This window comes from Danio aesculapii, chromosome 7, assembly GCF_903798145.1.
Source record: "Danio aesculapii chromosome 7, fDanAes4.1, whole genome shotgun sequence".
Taxonomy (NCBI): domain Eukaryota; kingdom Metazoa; phylum Chordata; class Actinopteri; order Cypriniformes; family Danionidae; genus Danio; species Danio aesculapii.
The window spans coordinates 18672403-18686779 of NC_079441.1; the positions used below are offsets into that span (position 1 = coordinate 18672403).

General features: G+C 39.7%; 1 protein-coding gene and 7 non-coding genes across 9 annotated transcripts in view; all 8 read left to right on the forward strand.

Moving 5' to 3' along the window:
* Positions 1-14377, forward strand: part of LOC130231790 (calpain-5-like) — an 81363-nt gene that overhangs the window by 62801 nt on the left and 4185 nt on the right. For both annotated transcript variants that reach the window (XM_056461210.1, XM_056461209.1), the window contains exons 9-12: positions 11190-11267; positions 11387-11849; positions 12476-12598; positions 13308-13504. In XM_056461210.1, coding sequence (XP_056317185.1) covers positions 11190-11267; positions 11387-11849; positions 12476-12598; positions 13308-13504 — 861 coding nt within the window. The remainder of the gene's footprint in view (positions 1-11189; positions 11268-11386; positions 11850-12475; positions 12599-13307; positions 13505-14377) is intronic.
* trnai-uau (transfer RNA isoleucine (anticodon UAU)) lies at positions 230-323 on the forward strand. Its single transcript has 2 exons — positions 230-267; positions 288-323. It is a non-coding gene; the product is annotated as a tRNA-Ile (tRNA).
* On the forward strand, positions 842-935 carry trnai-uau (transfer RNA isoleucine (anticodon UAU)). The gene is made up of 2 exons: positions 842-879; positions 900-935. It is a non-coding gene; the product is annotated as a tRNA-Ile (tRNA).
* trnai-uau (transfer RNA isoleucine (anticodon UAU)) lies at positions 1454-1547 on the forward strand. The gene is made up of 2 exons: positions 1454-1491; positions 1512-1547. It is a non-coding gene; the product is annotated as a tRNA-Ile (tRNA).
* On the forward strand, positions 2066-2159 carry trnai-uau (transfer RNA isoleucine (anticodon UAU)). Its single transcript has 2 exons — positions 2066-2103; positions 2124-2159. It is a non-coding gene; the product is annotated as a tRNA-Ile (tRNA).
* On the forward strand, positions 2372-2465 carry trnai-uau (transfer RNA isoleucine (anticodon UAU)). The gene is made up of 2 exons: positions 2372-2409; positions 2430-2465. It is a non-coding gene; the product is annotated as a tRNA-Ile (tRNA).
* On the forward strand, positions 3299-3392 carry trnai-uau (transfer RNA isoleucine (anticodon UAU)). The gene is made up of 2 exons: positions 3299-3336; positions 3357-3392. It is a non-coding gene; the product is annotated as a tRNA-Ile (tRNA).
* trnai-uau (transfer RNA isoleucine (anticodon UAU)) lies at positions 4401-4494 on the forward strand. Its single transcript has 2 exons — positions 4401-4438; positions 4459-4494. It is a non-coding gene; the product is annotated as a tRNA-Ile (tRNA).

The following is a 14377-nucleotide window of genomic DNA, read 5'->3' on the forward strand; positions in this document are numbered from 1 at the left end:
GAGCCTCACCTGGAGCATTGTTTTAAGATAAAGAAGTCAAGTGGGTTGAAAATCAGGATTAACCAAAGTTGGTTGTGGAGGGCTACCAAACTGCAGATTGTACCATCTATGCTAAACCTTTACACCTGAACTAAAACAACAATGACTCTGAAAGCTTTTAAGCCAATGATTTCTGGATCATGCTTGTTTTTAGGAATCACTGCATTGTCTGAAACTACTATAAGCGACAGCTCCAGTGGCGCAATCGGTCAGCGCGCGGTACTTATAAGACAGTACAATGCTTAGCAATGCCGAGGTTGTGAGTTCGAGCCTCACCTGGAGCATGGTTTTAAGATAAAGAAGTCAAGTGGGTTGAAAATCAAGATTAACCAAAGTTGGTTGTGGAGGGCTACCAAACTGCAGATTGTACCATCTATGCTAAACCTTTACACCTGAACTAAAACAACAATGACTCTGAAAGCTTTTAAGCCAATGTTATCTGGATCAAGATTGTTTTTAGGAATCACTGCATTGTCTGAAATTACTATAAGCGACAGCTCCAGTGGTGCAATAGGTCAGCACGCAGTACTTATAAGACAGTACAATGCTTAACAATGCCGAGGTTGTGAGTTTAAACCTCATCTGAAGCATGGTCTTTCGATAAAGCAGACGTATGGGGTAGAAGCCAGTGTTGTCCAGAGGACATTTTGCTTGGCAGCCAACATGCAGATTGTACCCTCTCTGCTAGGCTTTTACACCTGAACTAAAACAACAATGACTCTGAAAGCTTTTAAGCCAATTTTTTCTAGATCATGATTGTTTTTAGGAATCACTGCATTGTCTGAAATTACTATAAGCGACAGCTCCGGTGGCGCAATCGGTCAGCGCGCGGTACTTATAAGACAGTACAATGCTTAGCAATGCCGAGGTTGTGAGTTCAAGCCTCACCTGGAGCATGGTTTTAAGATAAAGAAGTCAAGTGGGTTGAAAATCAGGATTAGCCAAAGTTGGTTGTGGAGGGCTACCAAACTGCAGATTGTACCATCTATGCTAAACCTTTACACTTGAACTAAAACAACAATGACTCTGAAAGCTTTTAAGCCAATGTTTTCTGGATCAAGATTGTTTTTAGGAATCACTGCATTGTCTGAAATTACTATAAGCAACAGCTCCAGTGGTGCAATCGGTCAGCACGCAGTACTTTTAAGACAGTACAATGCTTAGCAATGCCGAGGTTGTGAGTTTAAACCTCATCTGAAGCATGGTCTTTAGATAAAGCAGACATATGGGGTAGAAGCCAGTGTTGTCCAGAGGACATTTTGCAGGGCAGCCAACATGCAGATTGTACCCTCTCTGCTAGGCTTTTACACCTGAACTAAAACAACAATGACTCTGAAAGCTTTTAAGCCAATGTTTTCTGTATCATGATTGTTTTTAGGAATCACTGCATTGTCTGAAATTACAATAAGCGACAGCTCCAGTGGCGCAATCGGTCAGCGCGCGGTACTTATAAGACAGTACAATGCTTATCAATACCAAGGTTGTGAGTTCGAACCTCACCTGAAGCATGGTTTAAAGATAAAGAAGTCAAGTGGGTTGAAAATCAGGATTGACCAAAGTTGGTTGTGGAGGGCTACCAAACTGCAGATTGTACCATCTATGCTAATCCTTTACACCTGAGCTAAAACAACAATGACTCTGAAAGCTTTTAAGCCAATCTTATCTGGATCAAGATTGTTTTTAGGAATCACTGCATTGTCTGAAATTACTATAAGCGACAGCTCCAGTGGTGCAATCGGTCAGCAGGCAGTACTTATAAGACAGTACAATGCTTAGCAATGCAGAGGTATTGAGTTTAAACCTCATCTGAAGCATGGTCTTTCGATAAAGCAGACGTATGGGGTAGAAGCCAGTGTTGTCCAGAGGACATTTTGCAGGGCAGCCAACATGCAGATTGTACCCTCTCTGCTAGGCTTTTACACCTGAACTAAAACAACAATGACTCTGAAAGCTTTTAAGCCAATGTTTTCTGGATCATGATTGTTTTTAGGAATCACTGCATTGTCTGAAATTAATATAAGCGACAGCTCCAGTGGCGCAATCGGTCAGCGCGCAGTACTTATAAGACAGTACAATGCTTAGCAATGCCGAGGTTGTGAGTTCGAGCCTCACCTGGAGCATGGTTTTAAGATAAAGAAGTCAAGTGGGTTGAAAATCAGGATTAACCAAAGTTTTTTGTGGAGGGCTACCAAACTGCAGATTGTACCATCTATGCTAAACCTTTACACCTGAACTAAAACAACAATGACTCTGAAAGCTTTTAAGCCAATGTTATCTGGATCAAGATTGTTTTTAGGAATCACTTCATTGTCTGAAATTACAATAAGCGACAGCTCCAGTGGCGCAATCGGTCAGCGCGCGGTACTTATAAGACAGTACAATGCTTAGCAATGCCGAGGTTGTGAGTTTAAACCTCATCTGAAGCATGGTCTTTAGATAAAGCAGACATATGGGGTAGAAGCCAGTGTTGTCCAGAGGACGTTTTGCAGGGCAGCCAACATGCAGATTGTACCCTCTCTGCTAGGCTTTTACACCTGAACTAAAACAACAATGACTCTGAAAGCTTTTAAGCCAATGTTATCTGGATCAAGATTGTTTTAGGAATCACTGCATTGTCTGAAATTACTATAAGTGACAGCTCCAGTGGCACAATCGGTCATTCGTGGTACTTATAAGACAGTACAATGCTCAGCAATGCCGAAGTTGTGAGTTCGAGCCACACCTGGAGCGTGGTATTAAAGATAAAAAAGTCAAGTGGGTTGAAAATCAGGATTGACCACAGTTGGTTGTGTAGGGCAACCAAACTGCAGATTGTACCCTCTATGCCAGAGGTGGGCAATCTTGGTCCTGGTCCAACTCTAATCAAACACACCTGAACATGCTAATCAGTGTCTTCAAGATCACTAATTATCTATAAGCAGGTGTGTTTGATCAGAAATTACTATAAGCGACAGCTCCAGTGGTGCAGTCGATCAGCGCGCAGTACTTATAAGACAGTACAATGCTTAGCAATGCCGCGGTTGTGAGTTTAAACCTCATCTGAAGCATGGTCTTTAGATAAAGCAGACATATGGGGTAGAAGCCAGTGTTGTCCAGAGGACATTTTGCAGGGCAGCCAACATGCAGATTGTACCATCTGTGCTAATCCTTTACACCTGAGCTAAAACAACAATGACACAGAAACCTTTAAAGCCAATGTTATCTGGATCAAGATTGTTTTTAGGAATCACTGCATTGTCTGAAATTACTGTAAGTGACAGCTCCAGTGGCGCAATCGGTCAGCGCGTGGTACTTATAAGACAGTACAATGCTTAGCAATGCCGAGGTTGTGAGTTCGAGCCTCACCTGGAGCATGGTTTTAAAGATAAAGAAGTCAAGTGGGTTGAAAATCAGGATTAACCAAAGTTGGTTGTGGAGGGCTACCAAACTGCAGATTGTACCATCTATGCTAAACCTTTACACCTGAACTAAAACAACAATGACTCTGAAAGCTTTTAGGCCAATGTTATCTGGATCAAGATTGTTTTTAGGAATCACTGCATTGTCTGAAATTGCTGTAAGCGACAGCTCCAGTGGTGCAATCGGTCAGCGCGCAGTACTTATAAGACAGTACAATGCTTAGAAATGCCGAGGTTGTGAGTTCAAACCGCATCTGGAGCATGGTTTTAAGATAAAGAAGTCAAGTGGGTTTGAAAGTCAGAATCGACCAAAGTTGGTTGTGGAGAGCTAACAAACTGCAGATTGTACCCTCTATGCCAGTGGTGTCCAAACTCGGTCCTGGAGGGCTGGTGTCCTGCATATTTTAGCTCCAACTTGCCTCAACACACCTGCACAGATGTTTCTAGAAAGCCTAGTAAGAGCTTGATTAGCTAGCCCAGGTGTGTCTGATTGGGGTTGGAACTAAACTTTGCAGGAAACCGGCCCTCCAGGACTGAGTTTGGGCACCCCTGCTCTATGCTAATCCTTTACACCTGAATTAACACATCACGGTCTGTGAATGCTTTCAAGGCCGTATTATCTGAATCTGGAATGTTTTTAGGAATCACTGCATTGTTTGAAGACGCTTTATGCAACAGCTCCAGTAGCGCAACAGGTCAGTGTGCGGTACTTATAAGATAGTACAATACTTAGCAATTACGAGGTAATGAGTTTGAACCTCATCAGGAGCATGGGCTTTAGATAAAGCAGACATGTGGGGTAGAAGCCGGCGTTGTCCAGAGGACATTACGCAGGGCAGCCAACATGCAGATTGTTGTTTTGAACTAAAACAACAATCACTCTGAAAGCTTTTAAGCCAATGTTATCTGGATCAAGATTGTTTTTAGGAATCACTGCATTGTCTGAAATAACTGTAAGCGACAGCTCCAGTGGCGCAATCGGTCAGCGCGCGGTACTTATAAGACAGTACAATGCTTAGCAATGCCGAGGTTGTGAGTTCGAACCTCACCTGGAGCATGGTTTTAAGATAAAGAAGTCAAGTGGGTTGAAAGTCAGGATTGACCAAAGTTGGTTGTGTTGGGCAATCAAACTGCAGATTGTACCCTCTACGCCAGGGGTGGGCAAACTCGGTCCTGGAGGGCCGGTGTCCTGCACAGTTTAGCTCCAACACTAATCAAACACACCTGAACATACTAATCAGTGTCTTCAGATCTCTGGAAATCTATAAGCAGGTGTGTTTGATTAGAGTTAGAGCTAAACTGTGCAGGACACCGGCCCTCCAGGACTGAGTTTGCCCAGCCCTGCTCTACGCTAATCCTTTACACCTCAATTAAAAAATCAAGGTCTGTGATAGCTTTTAAGGCAGTATTATCTGAATCTGGAATGTTTTTAGGAATCACTGCATTGTTTGAAGACGGTCTATGCAACAGCTCCAGTAGCGCAACAGGTCAGCGTGCGGTACTTATAAGATAGGACAATACTTAGCAATGCCAAAGTAGTGAGTTTGAGCCTCACCTGGAGAATGGTCTTCCGATAAAGAAGACTAGTGGGTTGAAAATCAGAATTTAATAAAGTTGGTTGTGAAGGGCAACCAACCTGCAGATTGTACCATTTATGCTAATCCTTTACACCTGAACTAAAACATCAAGGTCTTTTAAAGCTTTTAAGCCAATTTTATCTAAATCAGGAGTGTTTTTAGGAATCACTGCATTGTTTGAAAACACTTGATGCAACAGCTCCAGTGGTGCAATTGGTCAGCGCATGGTACCAATAAGACTGTAGAATGCTTAGCAATGCAGAGATTGTGAGTTTGAGCCTCACCTGGAGCATGGTTTTAAGATAAAGAAGTCAAGTGGGTTGAAAATCAGGATTAACCAAAGTTGGTTGTGGAGGGCACCCAACCTGCAGATTGTACCATCCATGCTGATCTTTTACACCTGAACTAAAACATCAAAGTCTCTGAAGGCTTTTAAGCTAATTTTATCTGAATTAGGAATGGTTTTAGGAATCACTGCATTGTTTGAAAACACCTTATGCATCAGCTCCAGTGGTGTAATTGGTCAGAGTGTGGTACATATAAGACAAGTATAATGCTTAGCAATGCTGAGGTTGTGAGTTTCAGCCTCACCTAGAGCGTGGTCTATAGACAAAGAAGAGAAGTAGGGTGAAAGCTAGTGTTGTCCAGATTAGATTGTGGAGGGCAACCAACCTGCAGATTTTACCGTCTATGCTAATCTTTTATATCTTATCTAAGACATCAAGGTCTCTGAAAGCTTTTAAGCCAAATTTATCTGAATCAGGAATATTTTCACGAATCACTGTGTTGTTTGAAAACACAACACACAACAGCTCCAGTGGCGTAATAAGAAATTACATTGCTTAGCAAAGCTGTGGTTGTGAGTTTGATGCTCACCTGGAGCATGGTGTTAAGATACACAAGTCAAGTGGGTTGAAAGTCAGGATTGTTTAGAGTTGGTTGTGGAGGGTAACCAACCTGCAGGTAACCAACTAGCAACCTTTGCTAGTCTTTTACACCTGAACTAAAACATAAAGCAAAACAACATCAAACTTCATACGCAACAGCTCCAGTGGCGCAAACGGTCAGTGATCAGTACTTTTTTTTTATTTTTTATTATTATTTATTTATGACTTTTATAGCAAATTACAGTAAAAAAAAAAGATGACAAAACAAAAATGTATTTCTAATTAAAAGTATAAATAATATCAACTTAAGCACACACAATGAGAGAAAAAAAAAACACATACCAACAAATAGAAATGTAAATAATAATGTGGCTTAACAATAACTACAATTGTATAATCTGAAGCACACAATACACTCTACTTTGCACTTAGAAAGAAAGAAAATCAATTTGCTGGAACAAGGACTTGGTCTGTAGTTGACAATAAAACATGTTCTTGGATATATTTCCTAAATGGGTCCCAAATTTTCTTAAACTGGTTAGATGAACCTCTAGACAGTCTTATTTTTTCCAACTTTACAAAGAAGAGGACATCACGGATCCACTGTGTTGGGGTTGGAGGTTTCTGATCCTTCCACCTAAGCAATATTAGTCGTTTGGCCAGGAGCACAATAAAAGCTATGCAATCAGATTGTATTTTTGTAAGGTTATACGACGTAGGCAAAATTCCAAAAATGGCAATCAGTGGGCAAGGGGAGATAGATATACCCAAAAAAAAAACAGATATATAGTTTTAAAAATAGTGTGCCAAAAGCAATTAAGCTTTATACAAGACCAAAACATATGTGTATGCGTGGCTGGGGTGGAATTACAGCGATAACAGGCCGGATTTATATGCTGAAAGTGCTTTGAGAGCTTTAGGTTTGTCCAGTGTACACGATGCACAATTTTGCACTGCAGAAATCCATGTCTTGCACAGACAGAGGACTTGTGAATTCTGTATAAAACTGATTCCCAATCCTCATCTGAAATTGTGATTCCCAGATCATCTTCCCACACAGAGTAGAGTAGACTCTAGAGTGATAGTAGAGTAGAGTAATGATATAACCCCTTCCAAATTGTCGGCTTCTCCAGTAAATTATCAAATGAGGAGCAAGGAGGCGATACCGGAAAATGAGGGAACATTTTACGCACAAAATCACGAATTTGGAGATAACGGAAAAAGTTGTTATTTGGAATATTAAACGTTTCGCAAAGCTGCTGAAATGAAGAGAAAATTCCCTCATGGTATAAGTCATTTATTTCCTTAACACCTCTAGTATGCCAGGACGCAAATGATTTATCAATTATTGATGGACTAAAAACCGGGTTAGAATGAATGGGAGATTTTGGAGATATGGTTTGACAACCAAAATGACGTCTAATTTGTTTCCAAATTTTAAGTGTGGATCTTACCAGCAAATTTTTGGTAAATTTGTCATAAGGGAAGGAAAGAGGAGCATAAACTAAGGCTGCTAGGGAAGACGGCAAGCATGAGGTAGACTCGATGGATATCCATGATAAAGCATCAGCCCCAGGATCTTCGTAAAGCCAGTGAAGTATAGGCGAATATTTGAAGCCCAGTAGTAACATCTAAAACTAGGTAAAGACATTCCACCTATAGATTTATGATGTTGCAAAAGACTTTTACGCATTCTAGCAGGTTTACCATTCCATATAAATGAAGTGAGAGCACTGTCCAGCCTACGAAAAAAGGAATTGGGGATAAACACTGGAACACATTGAAATAAATAGATGAACTTAGGTAGCACATTTATTTTAATAGAGTTTATTCGACCTGCGACTGATAATGGAAGAGAGGTCCAACGCTTTAACTCTTGTTCAACTCGCTCCAATAGGGAGATAAAGTTTTCAGCGAAGAGCTTAAAGTAAGCGTTAGATAAACGTATGCCGAGGTATAAATAAATGAATTATGATATCTTGAATGGGAAAGATGTAAAGGAAAACTCACGGGCAGCATTATTGATGGGAAATATTTCACTTTTCTGTAAATTTAATTTATAGCCAGATAGCGTGCCAAACACATCATACGATTTTAGAATATGAGGTAAGAATTTAGATGGATCAGAAACGTAAAGCAACAAATCGTCTGCATATAGAGACACTTTATGCTCTTGTCCCCCTCTTATTATACCAGCTATATTTGTGTTTTGATGCAATGCAATGGCCAAAGGCTCTATTGCAACTGCAAATAATAAAGGCGAGAGAGGGCAGCCCTGCCTTGTGCCTCGATTAATCTGAAAATATGCAGAAGAAATGTTATTGGTTTGAACAGAGGCAAGTGGAGCTAAAATTAGCTCCAAATCCAAAACTCTTAAGAGCATAAATTAAATAATACCACTCCACTCTATCAAAGGCCTTCTCTGCATCAAGTGAAATCAAGACTTCGGGTACAAATGAAGACATAGGATGATAAATGACATTAAATAATCGCCTGACATTGAAGAATGAAAATCTGTTTTTAACAAAGCCAGTTTGGTCAGAAGAAATAATTTTGGGAAGAATAGTTTCTAATCGTAGAGCAAGAATTTTGGCTAAAATTTTTACATCAGCATTTAAAAGTGATATTGGTCGATATGAACTGCACAACTGAGGGTCTTTGTCCTTTTTCAAAATTAAAGAAATTGAAGCTTCTCGCAAAGTCTGAGGAAGACAAGTTAGATCAAATGATTCTTTGTACATATTTAGTAAAAGAGGAGCTAGTTGTCCAGAAAATGTCTTTAAAAATTCAGCTGGCAGGCCATCTGGTCCAGGACTTTTACCACTTTGCATTGCTGATATAGCATTGTGAACCTCATCTAAAGAAATAGGGCTGTCCAGAAATTTCATATCTTCAGAACTAATGCGAGGTACTGAAAGATCTTGGAAAAAATGATGAAAGTCCACCTGATTAGAAGTTTGTTCAGAAGAATACAATGACCGATAAAATTCCAAAAATGCGTTATTGATTTCACAGTGATCTGACAGTAGGATATCATTTGCTTTAATAGAAGAGATTATATGGGAGGCAGGGGACTGTCGAAGCTGGTGAGCTAAAAGCCTATGTGCCTTCTCTCTGTACTCATAATAAGCATGTCTTGATTTTATTAGCATCTCCTCTGTTGTAACAGTAGAAAGTGTGTCAAAATCAGCTTTTAAGAGGAGATATTCTTTAAGTATGTTTGGAGAAGGGCTATTTACATATTGATTTTCTAACTGGGAGATGTGATCTGTCAGATCTGCAATAGATTTTTATCTTTGTTCCTTTCAAATGACACATAAGATATAATTTGACCTCTAATATAGGCTTTAAATGTATCCCAAAGTGTGCTATGTGTAATGTCTGGGAAAGCATTAACCTGGACAAAAAAGTCTATTTGGGAGGAAATAATCTGGACAAAATCCTCAGTGGTTAATAGACGAACATTTAGCCTCCAAAGTGGACGTTGAACATTTCTACACTCAAATGTAAGTCCTAAAGTGAGAGGAGAATGATCCGAGATGACTATTGCATTGTAAGCGCAATGTTGAACACATGGTAAAAGTTTGTTGTCAATTAAAAAGTAGTCAATCCGAGAAAAACTCTGATGAGCATGAGAGAAGAAGGAATAACCACGTGTAAGTGGATTCAAGAATCGCCAGACATCTGTAACTGCATAATCATTAAGAAAGGAATTTATCATTTTTGCTGACTTTGAGAGAGCTGTTCCTCTTAAAGATGCTTTGTCAAGTTGAGGATTCAAACAGAGGTTGAAATCTCCCCCAATAATCAGATATCTTGAATGTAAAATTGGTAAGAGGGAAAGGAATTCAATAAAAAAATTATCATCATCAAAGTTTCGTGCAAAGATATTAGCCAGTACAACCGGAGTATTAAAAAGTGACCCAGAGACAATGATATATCTACCATTACGGTTAGCCAGCACATCTGATGTATTAAAAGGAATATCTTTATAAATAAGAATAGCCACTCCCCTTGCTCTAATGGTAAATAAGGAATGAAAAGATTGTGAGATCCATTTTCTACGTAACTTGGTGTGGTCAGAAACATTGAGATGTGTTTCCTGTAAGAAGACTATTTTAGCTTGTAAATTATCTATGTGATTGATCACTTTGTTAAGCTTAGTGGGACGACCAAGTCCTTTCACATTCCAGCTTACAAAATTTATGATTTTACTTATTGATATACTTTTTAGATAAATTACTGAAGATATATAGAGATATTTTAAAACTTAAAAGGCAGAACTGCGCAGTACTTATAAGACAGTTCAATGCTTAGCAATTTTGAGGTTGTGAGTTTGAGCCTCAGCTGGAGCATGGTCTTTAGATAAAGAAGACTAGTGGCGTGAAAGTCAGATTGTCAAGAGTTGATTGTGGAGGGCAACCAACCTGCAGATTGTACAGCCTATGCTAATCTTTTACACCTGAACTAAAACAACAATATCTCCCAAAGATTTTTTAGCAAATTTTTTTCTGAATCAGGAATGTGGTTAAGAATCACTGCATTGTTTTAAAGCGTTTTATGCATCAGCTCCAGTGGCGCAATCGGTCAGCAAGTAGAAGTAGAAAAAAAGAGAATGTCCTGGGTGTCCTCAGTTTTTGCTAGACGGGGTGTCCATGTCGCCCCTAGCACGTTGCTTCCCTGGGCGATTGCCCATGCCTAAATCCATCACTGGTAGTTATGAATTACTGCATTATTTGCAGAAAAATTGGACATCAGTTCCAGTGGCACATCCGGTCAGCATGCGGTACTTATACAATGCTTAGCAATGCAGAGGTTGTGAGTTTTAACCCTGGGAGCTTGTTTTAAAGATTAAGAAAACAAGTGGAAGAAAGAGTAAATGAAAGATAAAAGTCAGGGGTGTCCAGAGTTGGTGATAGAAGGTAACTATCCTGCAGACCATTCATTTTAGTTAATCTGAATTTATAACTGAACAATAATTATGTTCAGTTGAACACATCTGAATCAAATATCCAAGATCAGCAAAAACTTTTAGACAAATGTGATCAAGAATGTGGTTAGGATTTTCTGCATTAGTTGGATAAACACTGTGCGTCAGCTCCAGTGATGCAGTCTCAGCACTGCTAGGCATTCTACTGTCTTAAAAGTACTGCAATGTTGGAGTTGTGAGTTCAAGCATCATCTGGAGCATAAGATTGCAATAATTTCATGACCCTGGAGTTCAAGAACTAACACTGCAGTCTAACAAAGTGAGTTCACTATTGTGTTCCTTTGGGTTTCCTTTGCAGATCGCCTGAGTGGCAGCAATTTAATCGTAAAGAAAAAGAGAAGATGGGCCTTATTGTCCGGGATGTTGGAGAGTTTTGGTATTGTACATTACACTATAATATGGTTGTGTTTAGGGAAAAACTGTTGTGGATATAAATTTCACAATTCTGTTAAAAACACAGTTTAATCCAATATTTTGATTGAATTTTTTTCTCAGGATGGATTTCGAGGACTTCTGTCATTACTTTACAGACATGGTGGTTTGCAGATTGGCAGAAAAATCTCTCCTCTGGCCACAAAGGCATTGGAGAGAAGTGTGCTGCCACGGAGCCTGGACCTTTGCTTCTGGGATCCCAACTTTTCCCTCATCTTCTTATTGCCTGAACATCAAAAACCAGAGGCCTCCATCTGGGCTTCAATGGTCAAAACAAAAGCCAGCTCAAAGACGAGACAAAAAAGAGCAAAGACTCAGTGAAAGACAGAAAGAGGGACGAATCCAGGGAGAAAAACAGACCAAAATAGATAATGCAGAAACAAAACCAAAGCAACTAAAGGGAAGAAAAGAGCGTGTGAAAAAACAGGAAGGAGGCATGGAGATGAGATGGGAGATGCAAATTGACAGAAGAACTCGATGTGGAGGATGTATCAATCATAGAGACACATTTCTACACAACCCCCAGGTGAATAACTGACATATGGCTAGAACTAAAAGTGTTACTGTAATACTATGTAATATTATAGTTAGCATTATGAAAAGGTTAGTGGAAATTCAGCGACACGGTGGCGCAGTAGGTAGTGCTGTCGCCTCACAGCAAGAAGGTCGCTGGGTCAGTTGGTACTTCTGTGTGGAGTTTGCATGTTCTCCCGGTGTTCGTTTTCTCCGAGTGCTCCGGTTTCCCCTACAGTCCAAAGACATGTGGTACAGGTGAATTGGGTAGGCTAAATTGTCCGAAGTGTATGGATGTTTCCCAGAGATGGGTTGCAGCTGGAAGGGCATCTACTGCGTAAAACATGTGCTGGATAAGTTGGCGGTTCATTCTGCTGTGGTGACCCCAGATTAATAAAGGGACTAAGCTGAGAAGAAAATGAATGAATGAATGAATGAAAGAATGAATAGTGGAAATCCTCCAAAATTTGCTTCAAGTGTCAGTTATTACAGAGCGTACACAGGCAAATAATGAATATTGTGCTGTCATAGAAAAAACTGTAAACTGTAAAATCATTACAATGTATTATGCAGTTTTGTATATTTTTATCTCTCTTATATTTACACAGAGTTTGTTATCTCTCTCTACATCCTTTTTAGTTCCTTTTTGAGCTGTTTGGAGGGGAAGAAGAGGTTTTGATTTGTCTTCAACAGGAAGACAGGAGGATGAAACGGAGGGAGGGAAGTGGAGAGAACTTACCAATTGGCTTTGAAGTTTTAAGGGTGAGTTAGTAAACTGAGATGTTCTCATCCCTATCCACCAATCCATTAAAAATATAACCCTCCCAAGTTAGGACTTAGAAGGGATGAAAAGTGTGGTAAACCAAAAAGCATTTCTATGTTGTTTTTGTTTTATTTAGTCCCTAATTAAGCATGCACAAACAATCATGGGAGCAAAAAGTACCTGTGTACCCTTTGAAATACTTAATTCCAAATGGGCTCATCGAAGAGGACACATTATATTAAAGAGTCATTTCCTCCAAAGTGCTTAAAACTTGCCAATTCAATGGACCCTTTGTAAAAAAGCATTTCAAAAAGTACATATAAAGAGCTTGGTGGTTTATTCCGCTATTGCGAGCCCAGATTAATAAAGGGACTAAGCCGAAAAGAAAAGGAATGAATATAAAGAACTGATGAGTTGCAGATGCCAGAGAAATATTAACACACACATTTAGTGATTTGCATTTTTTCAAAGGTTTTTGTCTTTCCTGGGCTTGTTTGCCCTTAGTGTTTTCCTTAGTCCATTCTCCCTTTGTTTTTGTTTTTTTTTTTTTGCTTTGCCTCATTTAATTTTTACTAAATAAAGCTCATTGTTTACTGTGCACCTGAAATTTGAGGCAATCGTATCTAACTGTTGTATCTTTCATAGTAAGTCATTCTGAATCTCTAGACTGCCCTTTACAATGTTTCTTCTTACTTTGTTTTCCTTCAGGTGGAGGTGAACCGTGTGTGTCGAGTACAATGTTTATGTGAACAGGCTGCTAGCTCTGTATATATGGATTCACGCAGTGTCACACTGCGAGTGACTCTTGGTCCTGGTCGTTATGTTATCTTTCCTACCACTTTCCAGCCTGGTGACACTGGGCGGTTCCTTCTGCGTTTTTTTTCACACTCACATGTACGCCTCAGGTAGGGACAGGAGAATGGGACCTTTGCTAGCTCTGCTTTTTTGCATTCAAACAAGCAATCATTTGATAAGCAAACATAATATCAAACCACTACATGTGTTTTTTATATATCAGTCATTTTATTTTATTTACTTATTTTTTGAAGTTTTTGTTTGTTTTACAAACTTAGCTTATTGAGATGACCTGGGGCCTCATGTAGAAAGACTTGCGTTGAATCAATACTAAAACTTTGCATACGGACAAAGCTGTAAATGTGCGTACGCAGTAAAAATTTCAGATGTATGAAACACTGCGTACGCAGAATCCCACGCTTATTCTCTTTGTACATCCGAATTATTGTGAAAATGAGTGCATGTGCACAAAACCCCTCCCTGCCTCCTCCCCCTAATAAATATGGGAATGACTCCACTTTGGCAGAACCAAACGAAAAAGCAATGGCAAAAGCAAGCAAGAAGAGAAACTGCACATAATGTGAATTGGAGGTGCTCCTATTGGAGGTAGACTACAGAAAAACTGTTATTTGCAAGTTTGTCCTCCGGAATTAATAACAAAAGAAAAAAAATAGAGTGGGAGAGTTTAGCTGACGCGGTTTATGCAGTAGGGTCTGAACATCACTCTGTGAGTGAATTAAAAAAGAAATGGTCGGATGTAAAGGTGCAGGTTAAGAGGAGAACAGCGGCGCACCGTCGAAGTGTGGACTGAAGAGGCGGGGGAACAGGGGATGTTGAACTAATAGCCTTTGAGGAGAGAGTTGCCTCAATTGTGGGCGACACTTTACTGTCTGGAGTAGTATTCGTGTCTGTTGAAGACGCAGGTGTATTAGAGGAACACTTTGTTAGGGCGGTATAGCAGCACCCCTCCGCTCTTATCAAAG